Here is a 24,852-nt window from a genome sequence, read left to right on the forward strand (position 1 = left end):
CCGTCCGTGAGGATGAACCCTCTATTCATGTTCCTTGACTGGCCTCTTACCCTCCCCTCTGGTCACTGTCAGTTTGTTCCTTATTTCCATGGAGTGGCTTTGGTTGAAGCAAACTAAGCAACTTCTTAATCTCCACAGGTGGGATTAGACTCCAGGTGGCCTTTCAGTTGCAAAGCCGGCATTTACCTCTAAATCATCGTAGGTGGCAGGTGAAAAGCGAGCACAACAACAGCACACAAACACACATAGCTGTTGTGTAAATTCCTAACCACACTGCACTTAAGTAAGAGATGGTATCATAAGCAGCACAAACCCATGGAGGGTGGTGCTGGTCTGCCCCTCTGGAGAGGAACCAGCACTATCTAAGCAGCGAGTCCAGACCCTACTCCCAGCTCCGTCTTTGTAAAGTGCTGGTCACCACCATGAACTCCGTCCCACACTCCATCCCTTGGAAACCTGGGCATCAGCTCCACTGGCGTCAAGGTGTGAGACATGGCTGCAGAGGGTGGAAATAGCCCCAAAACATCACTGCCATGGTCTCCACTGTAACGTGGCTTTGATTCCTGGCCTTTCTGTTTCCTTGCTGTGTGCCTCAGTTTCTCCATCTCACAATGACAATGATAAAGTCTGCCCCTAAATTCCTCATTTAAAGGAAATAAATGAGATAACTCCTAACATGACTAGAGTTCCTTGGGCAATGGCCACATGTCCCTGGCAACAGGCCCCAGGAAGCCCGAATTAACGTAACCCAGAGCAATGAACCTGGAAGAACAAAGACAGCTTCAGCTGTTGCATCAGTGTGTCATTCACTCAGCAATGTGTAGTAAGTGCCTCCTACATGCACAGTATGAACAGAACTGATGCTCATTCATCACTGCTTTCTAGTCTCATTCCACGTCCCTGGTCTGTGACTGATGAAACTGGCCAAGTTACATAATGCCAGTGTGAGCTGTGCTCATGGAAGATTCCATTTCCACCCCGACCTGCCATGTGGGAAACGTGGGACAAAGCCAGGGACTAAGAAGGCAGTAGAATGTTGTGTTCAGCTCACCTGGGGATGCTGGTCAGGTAGGTCACGACATTCAGAAAGTCCTCATCCGGGATGTGTCTGAACCCCACAAACTCTGGGAAAGTGATGATGGGGGCGCCGTCTTTCCCTCGGCCTCCTGCAACAACGATGGGTGGTCAGGAGGTTAGCGCACTGTTTTGAGGTCACACCTGTGCAGGTAAAGGACTCAGACTAATATCAAGTCAGGAGATGTGTACTGGCCTCCCCCTTTTCTAGCTATTTCATTTCAGAGTAGAATGTGGGAATGTAGACACTGAACTGTTTTGAACAAATCTCTTCTTCATGCTTGCTCAGTGGTGTTGTAAGAATTTGACTTTTGAATCCTATAAAGATAGTCACTGTGTAAAAGGCAATATTTTAAAAGTTATTTTAGCATAGGTAGAACAGTAAAGAATGCCAACATGAATATATAGTATTTCTCTTCATTTTTGTAGTCACTAAATTAAAAAGCTAAAATGGTGGTGAAGAGAGTTAGCTCTGAAACCAGTCTGATTCCAAGGTTTGAGACAACTGTAGGTGTCTAAGAAGGAAATTTTAAGAATTGCCTTTTCTTTCCATTTACATATATCTATTTTTTCAAACAGTTACTAAGTTGTTAGGACTTGTAGACCTATTAAGTCGTTTTAAGTGTTTGGTTTTGCTTTTGGCCAAGAAGGGATGTAAAAAAATTACCGAGACACTAAGGCATGGAGAACTGGCACTAAATTTAGATGGGCCTGTGTCCCAGCCAAAGGGGGACCTGCTGAATGGCTGTGAGCGCCCTCCAGGTTCCTGCGGGGAGGAGACTGCAAGAGGAGGAATTGGGCTCCCAAGTGAAGCCAAGGAGTACAAACGGAGACACGCATTTCACGTATCTAGCAGAAGAGGCATCAGTGCAGGGTGCGGTTGGTGAGCACTGTGTGAGTCACGTGGGTCGGGGAGTCCAGGAAGAGAGTGCAGAACCGGAGAGGCTCAGAGAGGCAAAGGTGAGCAGTCTCTGCTACCATGGCACCACCATCACATCCACCCATGCTGCTGCTCTGAGTCCACGCCTGCTAAACATCTTCTGCTGACACGCTTAACTTCCCATGTAACTTTGTTTCAAGGGAGAGAAGGTGCTCTTGCACAAACATGACTATTAGTATCACGTGAAGAGAAAGTCAGCCTTGTGGTTTTTCTATGTAAGTCTCCTGCGAGTATCTGTTAGCGCAAGGCTTGGGCTCTCTGAGACCAATCGTTCAGGAATGAAACCCTCCGGGTTTGTCTGGATGACCAGTCGCACTTCTCCAGGAAGTCCCTCTTTATTAATCCTGTGTGCTTATTTTAAAGTTTAAACAAAGACACCAAGCTCTGACAAGAGATGGAGCTACCTGTTTACATTGACTGAAAAGGAATTAGATCAGGATACTATTAGCAGCTTTCCCCCTCACATCCTGCCTCTTTTCAGTTTCACAACCGAAAGAAGTTTCAGAGCAACCTAAATTAAGAGAATTTGCATCTCTAGCAAGGCTAAATTTAGATGTGTGATAACACCGTATTAATTGTATAACCGATATTTGCCAAGAGAATGGCTAAAACATTTCAGGGAACCTAAACACCCTAAAATATTCCTTAAGATATGATTACACCATTTAATGATTTCACCTTTTATCATTAACTATAAATTAATGCTCTTCACACCTAAATGGAGAAAGGTAGGTGGAGTTTTCTAGCATCTTGGTTAACACCAACACTGACCACCAGAGAGCCGAGAGCCCCCACCCCCTTGCTCCGCAGGTTAACTGAGGACACCTCCTGGTGTTATCACTAGTCTTAGGAGGCCAAAGAGCTGAAGAAGCCGAGCCGAGAGCCTCCGTACAGCTGCTGACAAGCCGCAACAGGGCATGCAGTGCCACCTTGTGAGGAGATGTGGGAGTGCAAAGGGGAGAAAGCGCCGAAGAAGTCCCATTCAAGGAAAGCGCCGAAGAAACCAAACGACTGGTAGCTGAGTAAAATGGCTACTTCAATAAAATAAACTTCACTTCTCCTAGTATAACTTTCACCTGTTCCTGAAATGGCGTGAAGACTTCGTCACACAGAGGAGAATTTGGGATGCTGGGAAATCGCACAGGAAGGTGGTGAAGATCAGCAGCAGAAGAGAGTGAGGCAGCTCCTGCTGTTTGCCTTCTAGGCTCTACTTCCCCTCTCTTCTCCCGCAGAGCTGATTCTGCCTGGAAAAACGGCAGCCCCACGCCCTGGGAGGCACGTTGGGAATCTCAGGGCCTGGGATGAATAATCTGCCCTACATAACAAAGACTGGTCCCACGCCCTATGTGATTTTTTACTGTCTTACTAGAAACTCAATATAGTGAAAAATCCATTTATAGTGATCTAGACTCCAACCTTGTTTTACATATAATCACAAGGTTTTTGTATTTTTCTAATTTTATTGAGATATGATTGACTTATTATAACACTGCAATTTGATGTATGTATATATTATAAAATGATCAGCACAATAAGTTTAGTTAACATCTATTACCTCACATAGTTACAACTTTTTTTTCTTGTGGTGAGAACTTTAAGGTCTCCCTTCTTAGCAATACTCAAATACTCAAATACTCAAAAGTAGAGTATTGTTAACTATAGTCACCATTTTGTACATCACATTGCCAGAAATTACTTATAAGAGGAAGTTTGTATCTTTCAACAATCTTCACCCATTTCCCTCACCGCCCACCCTCACCTCTGGCACCACCCATCTGTTCTCTGTTTCTCTGAGTTCTTTTTTCTTTTTATTTTAGATTTCACACACACACACACACACACATATGTGTATATATATGAGAGATTGTAAGGCATTTGTCTTTCTCTGCCTGACTTATTAGCATAATGCTCCCAAGGTCCACTCATGTTGTCACAAATCATAAAATATTCTGAAACAGTTTTAATATATACTAATTTTCCAGGAACGCAACTGCCCTGTAAGCTGAGAGAAGATGATACTTTATTTTGTTCAGAACTCGATCAACAATTGTTTACTATTCTGGAAAATCACCTCGGTCAGGCCATGCAGAGCATCTTATCACCCAGACCAGCCCCAGAATTTCATGCAAAAAAATCATGCGACAGCCAGATGCCTGCCCCTGTCACATTCGTGGGACTCACACACAGGGGCAGGCACCTGGCTGTCGCATGATTGTTCACTAGCACAGCTAGAAATGTATACTTAAGTACATGCTGTTTTACTATGCTTACTTTCATTTCTCCTTTACATGGCAGTTCTCCTTTATATTTCTTTTTTTTAAAAGTTAAAGTATGTGAGTAAGTAGGGGGGTAGCTACTCACACTCTGTAGCTCACTGCACTTCCCAGCTTCCCCTGCTGCTAACGCATCCATGTACCTGAGCCAGGTTCAATCAGTGGAAGAAGGCGTGTGCTGTTGCTGAGCAGAGGCTTTGAGATGCTCCCTCGCCCTGCCTGCTTCCGGGATGCAGATAAAAAGGTCATTAAATGGGCAGTAGTAATAACAGCCATGAAGTAAACAGAGCCTGCACTGTGAACCTTTACACGAAGAAGAGTCATCTGCTGTCCAGAAACATATGCACCAGACTGTTCCAAGAGTCAGAACTAAATTTCTATTGCGTTTGTTTGAGCCACTATACGCTCTGAAGTCTTTTTGTTACAGATTAGGGTGCCTATAAATTTCATTTAAGGATGGTAAGGGGCAAAACAAATCATCCAGTATAAAAAGCAGGCATTTGGTCCAACACATTGACAACCATTTCTGTGGCCTGTACTGCCCAACACAACAGCCACGAGACACATGTGGCTGCGGAGCACCTGAAATGTGACCAGTCCAAAGTGAGATGTGCTGCAAGTGTGAAATACAAACTAGGTTTCCAGAACCTAGTGCAAAAAATGTTAAGTAGCTCATTAGTATTTTGAATATTAATGACACGTTGAATAATATTTTACATATATAATAAAACGCATTCTCTTACTGTATATAATATATTATAATGTTATATTATTAATTAATATTATATTATTAATTAATATAATGTTAATATATTGTAATGTTGTAATATATAATATTATAACATGTATAATGTTATAATGTTATAATAAAGTAAAATAAAATATATTACTAAAATTAATTTTGTGTGCTCTTTTTTGGTTTTCAATATGCTTACTACAAAATTAAAAGTACATGTGGGGGTCACATTATATTTCTATGAAATAGCGCTGCTCTAGACCTTCTTGCACTGGTTCTCGTTTCCCAAGTCACTAGCTCCATCTCTGGTTCAGGATATGAGTTTGGACTCTGCTCACTTCCTTGGTGAGAACTTCCCACTTGCCCTACACTCTGCCTCTACCAGCCCTGGGCTCCACTGGTGTGCATATGAGGGAAATGCTGGGGACTCCACAACTCTAAGAGTATTTTTATGCCTTCATTATTAATTATTTCTAAGAGGATTAAAGGTGTTCTAGGGCGGGCGGTGGGAAGTCCAGACAATAATTCCAGGGGTGGGGGGGGCAGGTGAGTAACCACTGAAAGACAAATAAAGAAAAAGATCCTTGCAGGGGTGGCTTAGTTGCGTGTAGCATTGTCCCGTGGACCAAAGGGTTGTGGTTTTGATTCGTGGTCAGGGCACATGCCTGGGTTGTGGGTTCATTCCCCACTTGGGACACGTACAGGAGGATGATCAATCAATGTTTCTCCCTCACATCAATCTCTCTCTCTCTCTCCATCCCCCCTTCTTTCCTCCCTCTAAAAGCAATGAAAAAATGTCCTTGGGTGAGGATTTAAAAAAAGAGGACAATTCCTCCTAATTAAAAATCCCTCATTACAGCAAATACTGATAAATGGCTAATTTACTCCCAACCTTTTCTTCCCTGACCACCATCTACACAGTGATTAAAAAGCTAGATGTTTGTTTGCATGGACTCCCTCTCTGCTAGGAATGGCTCCATGATATAGTCTGCCAGGAGCTTCTGGGAACTTTTTATTCTTCTGTCAGATGGAGCAGAAGCCAGAATTGCTTCTTTCCCTTCTTTCTGCTATGGACACAAACTTGCTGTCCAGAGCCGCTGCAGCATCCATTTTAGAATCAGGACTTCAAAAACAAAAGAAACATCAACAGAATCACGAAGATGCCAGCCTTAATGTTATTGAGCCACTGATCCAATACTGAATTTCTACCTCCATATCTCTTGTTATATGGTTTAAGGAACAAACAAGCCCTATATGCTAAGTTCTCTTATAGCCAGTACCCTTCTAGGCATTTGCCTTAAAACAACCTACTTTACAGGTGAGACACCTGAGGTTCAGAGTTGTGTTAGTGTGTGAACCCAGGATTGTCTGAACACAAAGCCTAGTGTTTCCACCACACTCACCTGCTTATGTTCTCCTGTCTCCTAGCTAAACCCTGAAATATCTCATACTTGCTGGGAACATCAGGTCGTCTTCCAAGGTCAGAGCCTCCAGAGGCCCCAGCCCTGGGGCCAGTTCCTGCTGGTGGCTTCACCACCCAGAGGCTTCAAACCATCTGGCCACAAATCTGGGCCAGGCATCATGCAAGGAGCCCTGCTCTCCCATCAGCCAGACGAGCACACGCCCAGAGTGCAGCAGGCAGAGCAACTGGGGCCTCGCTGAGAAAAAGGCTCCTTTCTGTCCTCGCAGTGTTCCTGGCTGATGGGGCCCCTGGCTCTTTCCAGAGCTCAGTGGAGTCTGGAGAAAAGCCCGTGGCTGGAACATCTTTGTCGTCCTTGCCCAAATCAGGAAAGGACAAACCGCTGCGACCCTGCACAGAGGCCACAGCTGGCCCGCCAAGGCGATGGGAAAAGAACTAATCACAGAAATTTCCGTCGCACACCCACTATTACACAGCCACCCGCAGTGGCCCTGTTGCTGACATCTGCTGCCTGTGCCAGGTAAAGATGGACGGTTGAAGGCAAAAGCAGGCCAAATTCCAAAAGAGCGTTGACTTGGAACCCCACGGCTGCTGACGGTCTAACATACGTGCAGTGCTGCAAATGCTACCACCGCTGATCCATATTTTGTTCTTATAAGAAAGGCAATCAGATAACAGAAGAAGCTCAGAAATGGAAGGGTTGTCATTGACAGGGCCAAAGAGCCTTTGCTAAAACAGACGTGTCCTCTTGGTCCAGGGCGCGTCCTCACAGCTCTGTGTTCTGCATTAAAGAGTGACAACAAATCTTTTCCTGACCTAACTGTGGCATTATGTACCACATTCACTGTGAGCGTGGCTTCAGTTCATTATCAAAACTGTATCATACTGAACATTATTTTCTTAATGTAACCCTAAAATAAACATTTTATGGGATTAAAATGCATCATGAAAAAAGGTCAAACCTTTATTTGGAAGTTGCAATATTAAGCATTTTTCTTACATTATGTCAGTTAATCCTCAACATTTCAATGACTCCACTGATTATTCAAAAGAAGGAAGAGGCTTAGAGAAGTAAGTTGCCCAAGGTGAACCAGAATCTAAAACCTCATTAAAGCTGTCTGTTACCACATTATGTTTCTCCTATTCTGCCTCTAAGAAATGAAAAAGGGGGGCTTTTTTCCTGCATCTTGACCACCAACACACCATCCAGACTGAGGAAGACCTGGAAACTGGGGCCAGGTGAGCTTAGCCAAGGCTGCATGGGCAAGCACAGGAAGCACACGGAGGCCAAGGTGATGCTGGTGGCTTGCGTCATCACAGGATCGGCTTCGGCAAATACCACCCATATCTGAGGCATGACCGCTTAAAGAAGAACCAGAGCTTCTGCCCCACAGTCGACCTTGATAAACTGTGGACCTGGGTCAGTGAGCAGACAGAGGTAAATGCTGCCAAAAACAAGACTGGCACCGCTCCTTTCACTGATGTGGTGTGACCGGGCGACTCAAAGCCCTGGGGCAGGGAATGCTCCCAAAACAGCCAGTCCTGTGAAGGCCACATTCTTCAGTAGAAGATCTAAGGAGAAGATTTGGAGTGTTGGTGGGGCCTGTGTGCTGGTAGCTTGAAGCCACACAGAGGGGAATTCATTAAATCATCTCAAGTGTAAAAAAAAAAGAAAGAAGAAAAGGAAGAAATACCTCAATGATACTCAAAAGAGATCACTCTCTATCATTGAATGTATAACCAATCAGTCGCTGGACTCCTTGCCCAGATGAGCCATCGTGTAGTTGTGTATGCGTTCTGTGCTCTCTGTGTGATGATGCGCTCACACACTGGGGCATTAGAGTTTGGTGCAAGGCTGCAGGAATCCCCCTGCCCCAGCCCTTCACCCATTCCAGTGCTTTTTCCGTGGGGCTTCTGTGGGGTAGGGCCACAGCAGCAGTTGCCAGAAACCCAGAGGCAGTTCCCAACCTGCTTTTTTATCTGCACAACCCTAGGCTCACTGCGGGAAGCTACTAGAGTGCTCCTTCAGCAGGATGGTGGGGCGCTCCCTCCAGGGCCAAGACCAGGGTGCCTGAAGTGGGGGTGCAGGGAACAGGGAATCCATTGGCCTCATGGGACAGACCAAGAGGACTTGGGTAATTTTGAACTGAGCACCTACTATGTTTCAGTCTCTGTTCTAAGCACTGGCAATTCAGGCAGGAATAAGAAAAATGAGGACCCTGTACCTATGTCACTCTCAGTGGCTTATATGATCAGTGGCCAATGTGCAGGAAAGACCAGAGAATTCCCCAGATGTTCTGGATTGTACAAGCCGTCCCCACCTGAGACACAACCCTGGGATGGGAGAGGCATCCAAATGACATCAGCTAATGTCAGTAGTTATTTCTTTTTCTTCCTCAAAACCTTTTCAGTTCTGTTCTTTGACCAACTTGAAGAAATGTACTCCCTTGAGAAGCATCAAATTGCCCCCAACAGCAAATGGAATGACATCTCTGAGATCCTGCTCTCCTTCAGCAGCATGGTCCTCAGTGCACCCCAGTCCGGGTGAGCCTTACGGCACAGGTCCCCAGCCTCCCCCCTCCCCGTCCGGCCTGAGGCCTGCATCCTGTCCCCCCTCCACCCGCCACCACAGTCCAGGGAAAAATTGTCTTCCATGAAACTGGTCCCTGGTGCCAAAAATGCTGGGCACCGCTGCCTTAATGGATGTCGAAATTTGAGTAGAATGTTCATCAAGATTCAAGAGGCTGGGCCCTCGGAGCAGAGCCCCCAGCAAAATCTAGGAATACAAATGAATTAACCCCTTACCTGAAAGAATGGCAAATTGTCTGTGAAGTGGTTCAATGATATCCACTGCCAACAAGGGCCTGATCTCCTGCTGCATAATTTCATCTGCAAAAATGAAATACAAACGAGGTTAAATCCTTGCAGATTACAAAGAGAAATTAAAAGGGAGGGAAGCTCTACTGCTAGGGAAATGTGAGGCTTATCAAGATATGGTTATGCACACTTCTTCTCTTGAAAACTCAGTTCCTGAGAGGCATGTGTGGATCTGGGCATTAAGTGGGTTGATGATTATACACATGAGCACGGGAACACATTTCTAGAGCTTCTGCCCAGGTTTTGCAAGGGATCAGTGCAAGGACTGGGCCTTGAAGCTGAAGCTTCAGTAGCCTCACAGTAAACCTGCTAGGATGGTCTCATTACCAAGGGAGACCCTTAGGTCTCTGCTTACTCCTTTGGGTCTGCAGAAGGGTATTTGAAACACAAACAACTTCAGTACCAGAGTTCATCTCAAGCTGGGTCATAAAATCAATCTCGATTTATGAAGGTTCTTTGATTTTTGTTTCCCTCCCTTCCTTCCTTCCTTCCTTCCTTCCTTCCTTCCTTCCTTCCTTCCTTCCTTCCTTCCTTCCTTCCTTCTTCACCTCCTGGAATACTTCAAGGGGCCTCTTCCCACTGCCAAACATGTGTAAGGAGGCACTTCTTCATTTTGCTATTTAAAGATGCTCCTTACTGAATAAAAGTTTACAGGTTTCCATGGCAAATAATCAAATCTTTCAAGCACAGATCTACAAATGTCCTCTAGCCCTGTGATTACTGTTGGATCTGCTTGAGGAAAGAGGATTAGTGAGAGGGGAAGACTATGTGGTCCCCAAGCCTGGGCTGGGAAGAGGAAGCCATTCTCATGCTCTCTCTGCCTGAGACATTACCATCCTCATTTAAACATTCCCCAGGGAATCTCAAAGAATGAACTGGCTATTATTTCTACAACAGTTAAACATCTGGTTAGATTAAGGCACAAACCTGTAGCCTGTACACTAACGCTAAACAGCAATCACCTATTAATTCAGCAGGGAGCCAGGATGATGTTACCATATTCTAATGTTGACCAATCACAGGTTGTGTTTGGGAAGCTCCTCCTAGAGCCTTGGTTTCTAGTTCTCAGCTTTGGTGTGAAGGTTGAAGGAGATGAGGTACATGGAGATGCACACAATAGGTACTAGGTGAATGCTGGCTATGTCCAGTGCTCTGGATGGTTCTTTCCCATATTTGCTTTCTGAAAGTCATGTAAGGGATTAGGAAAGTGCCAGCTAAAAGATGCTTTTGCAGTAAATTCTACCTTTTTTTTTTCTGGAGGAAAGGGGTACACTCAGGCCAGAGCTCCTTGACCCCAATGCTCTTTCCTCTCTGAATTCACTAAAAATTCAAGGAACCCCTGTATTACTATTACTTTTGTGGGTGCAATGATGGCACTGTTGTTATATTTTACAAAAAGATGGGGCCTTCTCTGTTAGATACACAAAGTTAATTATTTAACAATAAAATTATATGAAGTCTGAGACCTGCTTAAAAATACACCAGCACTCTTCCCTGCCAAACATGTGCAGGGAGCAGGGGAGAGGAGACCAGACTGACAAAGCGTGGATAATTGTTGAAGCTGGTCGATGGGTCCATGGGGGTTATTATACAATTCTTTCACATGTTTCAAATACAATTAAAATATTACAACAACATAAAGAATTTAAACACAAACGAGTTATATGTAGCTAGAGTTTTTCAGAAAACAATCTCCCATGGTATACTAAAAAATAGAGCTGGATTATTATTTTTTCATACATGACAGAACATGTTTAAGAGACAATGACCCTGCCCTGACCAGTGTAGCTCAGTTGGTTGGGCAACATCCCGCAAAGCAAAGCATTGCCAGTTCGATTCCTGGTCAGGGCACATGCCTGGATTGCAGGGCTGGTCCCAGTCAAGGCTACTGACCAATGTTTCCCTAACACATCGATATTTCTCTCCCTCTTTTTCTTCTTCTCTTCCCCTCTCTCTAAGAATAAATAAGTAAAATCTTAAAAAAAAAAGACAATGACCCCAGAGAAAAACCAAGATCATAGATACAATTCATTATTATTATACTCTAATATTTGAAGTGTGCTTTAAATTAAACATTTTAAAGAGGTAAGATGTGAAAGGGAAAACAGAACTGAGTAAGCCAACCATCCTTTGCCTTGTCTCATTTTTAATTTATTTTTATTAAAATACAGTTAATATACAATATTATACTAGTTTCAGGTAAACAAGGTAGTTATTCAACATCAATATACCTAACAAAATGATCACCATGCTAAGTCTAGTAACTGTCTGCCACCGTTTATTGCAAATTACTGCCTACATCCCTATGCTGTGTGTGCCCATGTCATTTTTGTCCCCTCCCCTTTGGCAACTATCAGCTTGTTCTTTGTATCTAAGATGCTGTTTCTGTTTGATTTGGTTTATTCATTTAGTTGGGGTATTTTTTAGATTCCATGAATGCATTTAGGTGCATTCATACATCTTTGTTTTCTTCTGTCTGGCTTACTTCACTTTGCAGAATACTCTCTAGGTCCATCCATGTTGTCGCAAATGGCAAGGTTTCACTCTTTTTTACTGATGAATAATACTCCATTGTATATATGCAACAGTTCTTTATCCATTGGCCATCTGCATGTCCTCTTGAAAGAAATGTCTGTTCAGGTCCTCTGCCCATTTTTTTATTGGACTGATTGGTTTTTTTGGTATAAAGTTATATGAGTGCTTTATGTATTTGGATACTAACCCCATTTTGGATGTATCATTCACAAGTGTCTTCTCCAATTCAGTAGGTTGTCTATTCATTTTATTGATATTTTCATTTGCTATGCAAAAAAAAATTTACTTTGATATAATCTCATTTGTTTTTCTTTAGTTCCCCTTGCTTGAGAAGATATATCAAAAAAGATATTGCTAAGATCAATGTCAAAAAGTTTGCTGCTTATGTTTTCTTCCAGGAGTTATATGGTTTCAGGTCTAACATTTAAGTCTTCAATCTTATGAATTGAAGTTCAATCTTCAAACTTTTCAATTTATGTTTGTATGTGTAAGAAAATGGACCAATTTTAATTATTTGCATATATCTATCCAGTTTTGCCAATGCTACTTATTGAAGAGACTGTTTTTACCTCATTGTATATCCTTGCTTCCTTTGTCATATATTACTTGATCATATATGTGGGAGTTTATTTCTGGGCTCTCAATTCTATTCCATTAATCTATGGATCTGTTTTATGCCTGTACCATACTATTTTGATTATTGTAGCTTCTAGTAGAGTTTGAAATCTGAGAACATGCTATCTCCCACTTTGTTTTTTCTCAAAATTTCTTTGGCTACTCAGGGTCTTTTGTGGCTCCATATAAATTTTAGGATTAAGTTGTTCTGGAAAAATGCCACTGGTATTCTAACAGGGATTGCACTGAATCTGCATATTACTTTAGGTAGTAAGGACATTTTAACAATATGAATCCTTCTAATCCATGAGCAAGGTATATCTTTCTATTTATTTATATCTTGTTCGATTTCTTTCTTCAGTGTTATAGTTTTCAAAGTAAGGTCTTTTACATCTTTGGTTAAATTTATTCCTAGGTATTTTATACTTTTTGATACAATTGTGAATGGGGTTGTCTTCTTGATTTCTTCTTCTGATTGTTTGTTATTGGTGTATGAAACATAACAAACTTCTGTATATTGATTATATATCCTGTAACTTTACTGAATTCATTTATTAGTTCTAGTAGTATTTTGGTGGCATCTTTAAGGCTTTCTATAATTGGTATCATGTCATCTGCAAATAATGAGAGTTTTACTTCTTCCTTTCCAGTTGGGATGTCTTTTATCTCTTTATCGTACCTGGTAGCTGTGGCTAGGACTTCCAATATTCTATTGAATAGAAGTGGTGATAGTTGGCATCTTTATCTTGTTCCTGATTTTGGAGAAAAGGCTTTCAGCTTTTCACCACTGAGTCTGATATCTGCTGAGGGTTCATCACATATGACCTTTATTATGTTGAGGTATATTCCTTCTAAACTCACTTTGTTGAGAGTTTTCATCATAAGATGATGTTGAATTTTGTCAAATGCTTTTCTGCATCTATTGAGGTGATCATATGGTTTTTATCCTTTATTTTGTTAATGTGATGTATTGCATTAATTGATCTATGAATGTTGAGCCATCTTGCATTCCTAGGATGAATCACACTTCTTTATGGTCTGTAATCTTTTTAATGTATTGTTGAATCCAGTTTGCTAATATTTTGTTGAAATTTTTTGCATCTATGTTCATCAAGGATATTGGCCTATAATTTTCTTTTGTGTGTGTGTGTGTGTGTGGTGGTGTCTTTATCTGGTTTTAATATCAGGATAATGTCGCCTTCATAAAATGACGATCTAAAGTCAAAAACTGTTAGGTCAAACCCTCATTAGTCAAGGACCAACTATACAATTACTAAGACTATGTCCACATATGCAGATTTAAGATATAATATCAAGGACATAAAAACCATATGTATGGTGGGATTGCAGCCAGGTATAAAAAAAAAGAGCCCTGACTGGTGTGGCTCAGTGGGTTGGGCATCATCTCGCAAACTGAAAGGTTGCTGGTTTGATTCCTGGTCAGGGCACATGCTTGGTTTGCAGGCCAGGTCCCCAGTTGGGGGCATGCAAGAGGCAACTGAATGATGTTTCTCTGGCACATGGATGTTTCTCTCTCTCTTTTTCTCCATCCCCTCCCCTCTGTTTAAAAGTAAATAAATAAACTGTTTTTTAAAAAAAGGAAGAAAAAATATATGGAATGTTTGTGCATATGCGTGCAGGCATATGAAAAAGAAAACATGAAATAGTTGTGTTAGAGTGATGGGATCATACTGTGGTTGCCCCCTTTAGTTCACACAGAGAAAAAGCATGCCCCAATAGCCTTTATTTTTTATGCTGACAGGACTTTATTGAAGTATAATTTCCATGCTGTGCAATGCACACATCTTAAAGTGTACAGTTTGGTGAATTTTAACAAATATGTACCCTGATCTAACCATCACACAGATCAAGATATGGAACATTTCTGTCACCAGGAAAGCTTCCTTGTGACCTTGCCCCTGGCCCCACACTGCAGAGAGCTCCACATGTCACAACCCTCCGCCCCATAACTGTGTGAGTTACAGACCACAGGGATGCCTCTGCCACTCGTGATCCAGACCTCAGTGCTGGCAAGCACACCGTACCCGTAGCTCTAAACATCTATTCTCCTAACATCACTGGGGCCCCAGGGGAACGCCTCTCCACGTGTCTTCGCTTATATCCTCAAAAGAGAAGGCGAGTGCATCCAAACGCTGTGACGGTTTGCGAGCTGTGCTGCTGCAGATGTCAGGGGCAGGCACTGCTTCTGAGAGCTGGGAGGGCGTGAGCAGCGGGAGTGCTTAGGTAAAGAAAAGACAAGTCAATTAATTTGTCAAATCCTTCCCTGCATGTGGCATGAATGCTGTAGATTCTCATGTAATGAAAGGCCTTGTCCAGTACTACCAAGCATCATTGCTCTTTTTTCCTTTCAATTCATCAGGCAAACATTTCAATTCTGAACTCAAACCCAACTACATTTTGCTTAAATCACACTTACTTCCCAACAAAGCTCAAATTATGTGAAAATCTTAATTATAACAATATAGTGCTTTTGCTGAGATGAAGGCAAAAATATTTTATAGATTAATTAACGACTTGTGGATTATGAATTTCTTTATTGCTCATCCAAATTTCTCTAGCTAATCAACGCAACATCCGCATACACGCAGCAATTCAATGTAGGCATCATTGTTATTTTCTGATTTTCAGTCATATAAACCATAGCTTTGTACGTATTATAATTTAGTTCCTCTGAGGGTATGTTTGTCAAGGTAGGACGACAGAACACATTTGACTGAACTGTGGCATGCAGGCCTGCATTTGTACTCTTGCCCCAGGCTCTGCAGGTGCCTGTTCACAACTGCTTTGAGAACTAATAACATATTACTAGGCATAAGCAGTTCTGTGTTTGCATACTTATCCAAGTCCCTGCTTTCCTTCTTTTCCCATTATAAAGCTGATGCATTTTCTAAAGCTTCTTAATTTCTGTTGACATTTAACACTGTACCTTTTAATGAGATAAGCACTGCTGAGGTGGAAGTTTCTATGCAGTTTGCTTAGCAACCAAAGCTGGGCCGACATTCTCCTGCAGCCCTTCAGAACTGCAGGACAGGCAAAACCAGTTCTGCCGCCTGGGGTATTCTGAATAAAAAGCAAATGCCCTGAGGGAAATTTAAAATTTTTGTGAAAATACCAAATTTTCACAAAATATCAAGCCCTCATATTTTAGCACCAAATTTCCAAGTGCCCCACCAGCATTTTTATCAACACCCTCCCAAAGCAGTGCTCCTCAAACTGTGATGCACAAAGCACCTGGGTTTTAATATGCAGATTCCGCGCCAGTAGGCTTGGGGTGGGGCGTTTCTAACATGCTCTCCTGGTGCTGCTAAGGCAACAGAGAGCAAGCACACGTTGAATCCGGGCCTTAGCCTATTCTTGGTCCTCTACTGTTGCTTATGAAAATGCAGCTCAAGAGGAGAAAAGGGAGGGTAGGTGGGGGTTACTTTGGGTTGTTCACTAGTCAGCTTCTATTATCATTCAATAAAAATAATCATCTATATGTATCCAAAGTATTCTTGACACTGAGGCCTAGATGGCATAACTTTTGGCCTAACATCTCCTTCTGTGCTGTTTTTGGAGTCTGCGCCCTGGGAAACAGGCCAACCCTGGCTCGAGCATCTGCTTGCCTCTCCCTCCAGCACATCTCAAGCCCTACCCCAGTTAAGGCCCTTTAATGCTCATACTCTCTCATGCTTAGCTCACTCCCAGCTCTGTGTTCAATCAAGTCTATCAACTGGAAGCAGTGTCTTGGGCAAGGCAATATAATATGGTATAACATGAGGAGGTGAGAAGACTTGATATGGTTAAGAGTGAAACAGCACCTGACGTTGCTGGTGAAGTTAGACCACAGTCCTTGAGTTTGGCTAAGACAGAATTCAGAGCTAAGAACTCAATTATAAGCAAAAGTTTATTTACAAAGTCACAGAAGAGGAAGAAGTGAGCTGGCTGGGCTGCGTGGACTCAGGAAGTAAGTTATAGAGGCAAAGGTAGGGCCCTTGGAGCTTAGGAGAAAGAGAGCAAAGGTGCACACCTTGAGGGAAGAAAAGGGAAAGGAAGACATGAGAGAGAGAGACAGAGAGAGAGAGAGCGAGCGCGAGAGAGCAAGCTGGGTCCTTCGTCTTCAGTGTCTTTTAAAAACAGGTATTTTAGGGGAGGTCTCGGGGGAGCATATCAATAGAATAGTCTTCAGCTTTCCAGGTGTGTCTTTTCAGGGTCATTAGTCATTGCAGGTGGTCCTGATGTTAGCCATGGTGTCGCCTCATCTGGTTTTACGGCCTTTCTGGGCCTGGAACTGAAACAGCTGAGGCTTAGACTCATCTCTAGTTTGACCAGCACTCTGACTCTGTGGTCAGCACACCGGAGGCTTTGTTCCTAAGATTACTGGATGTGGGTCAGAACCTCATTTTCCTGAGGCCTTAATGCTTAAGGGAGTGGTTGTGCGGGGCTTATATGGGAGTCAGATAAGGCTGTTCTCTAGCCCCCTTATTCATCCTTTAAGGGGTCTAAACCACGTGACTACTTATATGCTAAATGAAAATGTCATCCTGGAGGTCAGGGCCCACCCTGTAATGCTTTTCTTTTTCAGTTCAGCCCATTGCTGAGCACCCAGGGCTTTGCGCCCTGGTGACCTTCTGTACCTGGCCTATCATTCCTACCCGGCTCATGTGTGTCTAATTGCCTATTATATCACTATGACTAATGATCACTGAACAAGACATTCTTCCAAGAGTTTCATTTCTTTCTAAAGCACCTTAGAGAAAAAATATCTTAACATAAATGAATCAAAATGATAGTATTTTAGACATTTTAGCAATATGTCTAAAATTGATGGATAATCAATTTTATTTCTTTTTTAATGATTTTATTCCTTTTTGGAGAGAGGGTGAGGGAGGGAGAGAGAGAGTTAGAGAAACATCCGTGTGTCAGAGAAACATCAATTGGTTGCCTCTTGCATGCCCCCAACTGGGGATCTGGCCTGCAACCAGACACATGCCCTGACCAGGAATCAAACCAGCGACCTTTTGGTTTGTAGGACAAGATCCAACCCACTGAGCAACACCACCCAGGGCTAATCAATTTTGTTTTTATTTAAGAAAAAGCCCTGGAGGCCCTGATCTGACATTCCTTCCTTCCTCTCCCACTAATTCATTCACTCAGTTTCTATGAAAGCAGAATGAAAATAACTGTACTCAACCCAGCTCTGCCACTGACCAGCCTCTCCGCCTTCAGGTTCTCCCTCTGTGAAGTGGAAATGGATAATAATTAATAATATCTCTTTAGAGGGCTACTGTAAGGATGAATATACCATTCATTGAGCACTTACTACCTACTGGGTGCTACACCATAAGCTTTACATATATTATCTAATTTAATTTAATTTAATTTAAAATAACATGTGGAAGCAGTTTGAATATAATAGATTCAACACAGACAGAAGTCAGTTACATTTATCATTCACTTATTTGAGTCATGATCCTGAGGATACAATAGATTTTTCTCAAACACCCATGTTATTGCCATGCACTGGTGGTTTGCTTTGAAATTCTGCTCATAAACTTCCCACTGATGTCATATTACCTTTCTCTTTCATTTTGAAGGAACTTTGGTAAAACTTGTTGAGTTTGGAAAGACTCAGGAGCACAAAAGAGATTAGAATTAGACCAAAATATAAATTGGTATGGAGGGTATAATAAAAGTGGCATTTCAAGCGTGGCCAGGGGAGATTACATAACAAATAGAGCGGGGTCAGTCTGCTGGCCGTAGCAGGACACCAAGTGCCGTAATCAAGTGCATTACCTCTGGTGCCACACTGCCTGGGTTCAAATCCTGGCTTCCCTGTGCCTGAATTTCTTAATCTGAAAATAGAGGAAATTATAACATATCTACCTAGCATGACTGTTGTAAAAATTGAGTTAATATAGGCAGAGAACTTTTTTAAAAAATTCCTGGAATATGGTGAGTGCTATGTAAGTGCTATTTCATTATTGTCAAAATGTTTAAGTTGTATCCATATTTCACTTCTTGCATCAAAATAAATAAACTCCAGTCAGATTAAATAATGAAAACACACAAATTCTAAAAGAAAATATGGAAGAACATTTTTATAATACTAGAAATGGACCAGCCTTTCAAAGTAAGATAGAAATCCCAATATGAGAAGACTGATAAAAATTAACTAATTTAAAAACTACTTGGCAAGACAAACACACCTTGAACAAACTCAAAGACAACTGGAAAATTTACAGCACATGTCATCAATAAAATGTTTATTTCCCTAAAATATAAGGAGCCCTTATAAATTAATAAGATATAGGTATAGTAGGCTGAATGGTGCCCCCCATCCAAAAAAAAGAAAAGATATGGTGAGTCCTAATCCTGATACTTGTAAAGATTACCTTATTTGGACAAAAGTTCTCTGCAGATGTGATCAAGTTTAGGCTCTTAAAAAGAAGAGCCTATTCTGAATTATCCGCTTGGACCCTGAATGTGATCCTATCTATGTATCCTTACAAGACAGAGGGAGACGGATGAAGGCAGAGAGTGGAATGGTGCAGCCAACAAATGCCCAGAGCTGTCACAGGCTGAGGCTGGAAGAAACAAGAAACTGAACTCCCCCTAGAGCCCATAGAGGGTGGCGCCTTGATTTTGGACTTCTGGACTCTACAACAGTGAGAAGACGAATTTCTGTTGTTCTAAGCCATTGACTTTGTGGTCATTTGTTATCGCAGCCACAGGAAACAAATGCAATAAGTACAGACAAAAAACAGACAATTCACAGAAGAAATAACAGTCAATAAACATATACATGTAAGATGTTTAACCTCACCAATAAATGTAAATTATAAAGCAGGATGAGATCTTTTCTGCCTGGTGGATTGGCAGTTAATTTAAAGATAAATGACAGGTAGAGCTGGCAAGCATGTAGGCAGATTTTCTGTAGGTAGAAGTATAGATAGGCACTTTTTTAAAAAGTTGATTAATTTGGAAATATCTGCCAAAATGTTCAATATGCAGTTCTTATTCAGCCAAGAAATTTCATGTCTACAAATTTAATATGTAGAAATATTAACACACATTCAAGAAAACTGGCCACTGTGATGTTTTTTACAATATTGCTCTTCCAGTGCAAATATCCATTAATAGGAGAAGGGTTGAATAAATTATGATACACCCATACAATAAAACACTAGGGAGCCATTAAATTTAATCAGATAGATCTATAAGTACTAATAGGTAAGGAAGTTCAAAATATGCTCAGTTTTTATTTTAAAAGAAGCAAGACACACAACAGAATGTTACCATTTATGTTCAATTTACATATATGAGGTCTGTATGGAAAAAGTCCAGCCATAGTTAATGTAACGAGAATGGTTTGTGTGACATTGATGTAACCTGTCAGCCAAGGAGAGTGGACTGGAATGCACATGTGTGAACAATGACGACTTCACTGTACTGATCAGTAGGAGTGGTAGACACCACTGAGTGAGCATGTGTGCTGTGTGGCCATCACATTCAAAATGACTGAGCAAGTAGAGCAACAAGTCTACATCAAATTTTGTGTGAAACTTGAGCATTGCTCTGCAAAAACTATTTGGATGACTTAGAAGGTTTTTGGGAACAATGGAATGAGTGCAATGTAAGTAAAAGTGTGGCAAAAACACTTCAAAGATGGTCAAGATTCCGTTGAAAGTGATCCATGTTCTGGAAGGCCTGCAACAAGCAGCACACCTGAGGACACTGAATGTGTACATGCTGCAATCAGCAAAGACTGGTGACCAACAGTGCAAGAACTAGAAGCGATCTGGGGATTCCAAAAACTACTGTGTCCAAGATTTTGACACAGGATCTTGGCATAAAACGTGTCATGGCAAAATTCGTTCCACAGCTTCTGCTACCAGAGCAGAAGGAACCTGCAGTTGCTAACAACTTGATTCCAACAAAGGATTTTGCAGAGTGTTTTGAACAGAAGAGACACTGGGAGAACTGTGTGAGATCCCAAGGAGCCTGCTTTGAAGGAGACTGAGGCGTCATTGTCCTAAGTACAATGTGTCTTATATCTTGTATGTTTTTTAATAAATGCCTCTATTTGTCATATTGCAGGGCTGGATACTTTCTGGACAGATCATGGATTATGTACATATACAGGGACTCATTTGAATTTTTGCAATGAGCAATTCAGGCAGAGATGTCTAGCTGCCCACCCAAAACTCACAGTCCCTCTTCTATACAATGGAATTATCAGTGGAAGGTGACTGCCTGGTATGGATTCAATCTCCATTTGCATACACATATGCCTCCTATCCCCACTTATGCGGATAAAAATGGTGTGTTACTTTTGGGCTGGGGTATTTATGAGATTGCTGTGTCTTCAGCACTGTCTCTTTGCCCTCCTGCAAGCTGCGAGGTGGAAATTCTGAGGCTAGGGGATGGCAGACCCATAAAATAGAAGCAGGTGGGGTCCCTGAAACACTGAGGGAAACAGCCCTCTCTGATGGTAGGACAGTGTGTCAGAGTGCATTAATCCACTGGAATGTAGGGTGGTTGCAGCAGTTGGTGTTATCCTAACTTACAGGCATGCATTCTTTTTATAACAATGTTTTATATACATTTTATTCTTTTTAAAAACATAAAAAGGAGCATAATCAGTGGGAAAACAGACCTCCAGCTGCTGGCTCCCCCTGACTCCCAACCATTAAATAAAATATGGGTCCTGATTAACACACATCTCGATCAGAGTGTCATCTCTTGAGTGTTGTTCCCCTTAATCCCAAGAAATCAGTGTTATGTCAAGGTGTCAACAAACAGTACCCCATAAATATAAGACTGCAGCAATGTCAGAAAGGCCATTTACACACTCATAAAACTTGCATTAAGATACTCAGACTCTACCCTGATCAGAGTGACTCAGCTGGTTGGGCACCATCCTGCAGAGCAAAAGGTCAACAGTTCAATTCCCGGTCAGAGCACATGCCTAGGTTGAGTGTCTGGTGCCCAGGCAGGGCATGTGCAAGAGGGAACCAATTGATGTTTCTCTCTCACATTGATGATTCTCTCCCTCTCTTTCTCCCTCTCTTCCCCTCTGTCTAAAAATAAATAAATAAAATTGTTTTAAATGTTGTAAATGTGGGAGAAATAACAGTTCTGTTATTGGCATGTAGTAGTCAGTACATATATTTGTATGTATATAGACACATACACTTTTAAAATCAGTTCAGATTTACACATTCCATCTCACAACCTGATTTTTTTCAGAATATTTGAACATCTCTTTTTATTACACAGTTTTCAATAAATGACCCTCTGCAATGTTGTTAATAAGTCTCTTTTTAAAAAAAAAAAATAATGCTCTTTAAAAAAAGTCCTTCTTAAATTCTTCAGAAAACTGAAGGCAGCATTGCAAAGTAAAATTTTTTAATGTAAAATTTGTTAGTTAAACCATTATTCCACTGAGAATGAGGCTGAATGATGAAACGCACATAAAAGAAAGACATTATTGCTCTCATAGTACCTTCCTTCGCCGTATGGTCCAGCCTGATGCAGCTTTCTAGGAAACAGTGGTAAGCCCTCATCTCCGCTTCTGTTATCTGCACGGAGGTGTACGGTGCGTATCTGGGGTTCTGCTGCCCGCACTTCTTACACCAGGTAGCCATTGGATTGACCCCAGGAGATGCTGCCAGCACCTCTCTCCCTCCGTTCCTCTTTCCATACTGCACTCACGTAGGTGTGTTTAATCCTTTTTCCTGCCTAATCTCTCTGAAGTTCACTCAAGGTCACTGCACTGCTGAGAGCTGATCCTATGGATTGGTGAGTGCTCACAGAATTACAGGCCCAACAGATTACCAGATTTCCTCATTTGGAAATAAAAAGAAACTGGGGCAAGAGGAGCTCGTGTAGACAGGGAAATCCTAGAGTCCATGAGAATCAAAAAATTTTGTTTCTTGTTTAGAGGAACCATATCCTGAGGCATACATCAGGCTTCTGGATATTTAAAATAAAATAACAGAGATAAATCTTTTGTAGAATGCTCTTAAGAAAATTTATTTCAAGCCACAATTCTCCCCTTTCCCTTCTAACCTCTCCAGGCTGCAAAGGAATGCAATCCAGATGCAGAGAATTAACAAGGCAACCAATAGAAGTCACTAGGCAACATCAGCATGTCACACCCCCTGTGCAACGCGGTTTCACATGGCAATGGTAAAGCACAAATCCTAAAGTGGAGTGCAGAGTACCTCCTGAACTCCTGCTAAAGAGCAGGTGCAAGTGCCTGATCCTGACTGCAGCGATGGAAGTTCTTTGACTTGACCACAACCCCTCTTGCCACCACTCAGGAAGAGTGAGCTCACCTTTCAGAACAGGGCTGTGCCGAGTGTGGTGCACTCGGAGAGAGGCCACTATTTCATAATGCATTTTATTTCGGTTCTTCCTGCTTAATGGTTTTGCTTATTAATGTTGTGCTCTAATATTTAAAGAAAGAGCACAAGGTGAACTATCTGAGAAGCAATAAATAAATTTGTATACAAGCTTCTAATTCTTATTTGTAGGAGTCAAGCTAAAATTTCAGAGTAAGGCTTTCAGTTGGCCAACAAGAAACTGGAAGACCTTTTTTATTAAAAACAAAAAGAAAAAATTTAGAAGGAGAGTAAAATTTACATATGTTGAAATACTCAAATGTGAACTGAAATTCAGTTTAATGAATTTTGCCAAATGAACATATGTCAAACTAACCCTAACCCTTCCTCATAGCCCTTTCAAGATACAAGGCATTTCCATCTATAGAAAAGAAAGTACCTTCACACATTCCTTCCCTTCAGCCCTTGCTCCTAACCCCCAAGTGACTAACCACTGTTGAATTTTCTTTCCACTAGAGACTAGTTTTCTCTGTTAAAAAAATTCATAGAATATAATCTTGCAGTATGTATTATTTTGTGTATAGCTTCTTTCTCTCAGGATAATGCTCTGCAGATTCATCCATGTGGTATCAGCAGTTCATTCATTCTTATCGCTGAGTTGGAGCCCATCATAGGGATGGTACAGTTTGTCCATTCTCCTGATCATAGACAATTCAGGCTGTTATGAAACACTCGACTGTGAACACTCAAGTAAAGGTCTTTGTGTGGACATACACTAGCATTCCTCTTGGATAAATACCTAGGAGTGGTGTTGCTAAGTCAAAGAGAGGTGTACATTTGACTGGAAAGAAACTGCCAAACCTCTTTCCAAGTTGGCTATACCAGAAGGCCTTTTAAGATTATAGAGTTCTCTGCTTAATAATCCTCAGAGTCACTTCTTTGTTAGTGTTAGCTGCATGTAAAGTACTTTAAGAAAATACTTAAGATGAAGATATTTAATATAAGACTCTAACACTTAGAAAAGTTCTTTTTCCCCCTACCCCTAGATAGTGTGACTATAGTGACTGACTAAATGCAAAGTCCGCAGGTCTTCTAACACAGGGCAGCAAATAGAGCAGTTTCCAAACAGCAGTGTTAGGTATTGCCAAATTTCCCTCCAGAATGGTTGTACCAGTTTGCATTCCCACCAGCAATGTAGGAAGTACCTGATTCTTACTACACATCAACTTCTCTACCCTTCCTTTCAGATGTGAATGGCCACGAATGCTGGGCTGGCATCACAGCACCTCTGAACATAACAGCTAATTTTGCTGACCATGTGAACCCACAATGGCAGTGTACAGGCAGCTGTACACGTCCATAGATGACCATAATTTCATCTTTTTGTATCTTACAGAGCTCTAGGGAGAAGCAGATTATAAGACCTTGGAAACTGTATTACGCTGGATTGTCTCTGTTACATGAACAAACTGTACAGCTCTCATAAATCCTATGTTCCATGCACTGACCTTTATCATTTGACCAAGATCAAATATCCAATAAAGGACTGCATTTTCTTTATGTTTAACAATGAATTCTGAAATAACTGGGTTATAGGTATTAGAACAAAAGAGCTAATTATTTCAGAACAGAATAAAGAAACAAGAATTCCAAAAAAAAATGAGGAGAGGCTTAGGAACCTCTGGGACGTCTTTAAACATTCCAACATCCAAATCATAGGGGTGCCAGAAGGAGAAGAAGAATGGCAGGAAATTGAAAACTTCCTTGAAAAAATAATGAAAGAAAACTTCCAGAGTCTGGCAAAGGAAATAGTCATACAAATCCAGGAAACTCAGAGAGTCCCAAAGAAGTTGGACCCAAGGAGGTACATACCAAGGCACATCATAATTACATTACCCAATATTAAAGATAGAGAGAGGATCCTAAAAGCAGCAAGAGAAAAGGAGACACCTACAAAGGAGTTCCCATAAAACCATCAGCTGATTTCTCAAAGGAAAGCTTGCAGGCAACAAGGAGCTGGAAAGAAGTGTTCA

At 41.6% G+C, this 24,852-nt stretch overlaps 1 protein-coding gene across 3 annotated transcripts in view; it reads right to left on the reverse strand.

The window, feature by feature from the left end:
• Positions 1–24,852, reverse strand: part of MCF2L2 (MCF.2 cell line derived transforming sequence-like 2) — a 212,679-nt gene that overhangs the window by 174,206 nt on the left and 13,621 nt on the right. For 2 of the 3 annotated variants that reach the window (XM_045850839.1, XM_045850838.1), the window contains exons 1-3: positions 21,979–22,167; positions 9,249–9,332; positions 1,052–1,166 (exon numbers count right to left, since the gene is read on the reverse strand). In XM_045850839.1, the coding sequence (XP_045706795.1) occupies positions 1,052–1,166; positions 9,249–9,332; positions 21,979–22,120 (341 nt within the window). In that variant the 5' untranslated portion in view covers positions 22,121–22,167. Of the gene's footprint in view, positions 1–1,051; positions 1,167–9,248; positions 9,333–21,978; positions 22,168–24,852 lie in introns of those variants that run through there. The other variant, XM_045850840.1, reaches the window with a different exon arrangement.

This window comes from Phyllostomus hastatus, unplaced genomic scaffold (assembly GCF_019186645.2).
Source record: "Phyllostomus hastatus isolate PE091 unplaced genomic scaffold, TTU_PhHast_1.1 phas_contig_86, whole genome shotgun sequence".
NCBI lineage: Eukaryota > Metazoa > Chordata > Mammalia > Chiroptera > Phyllostomidae > Phyllostomus > Phyllostomus hastatus.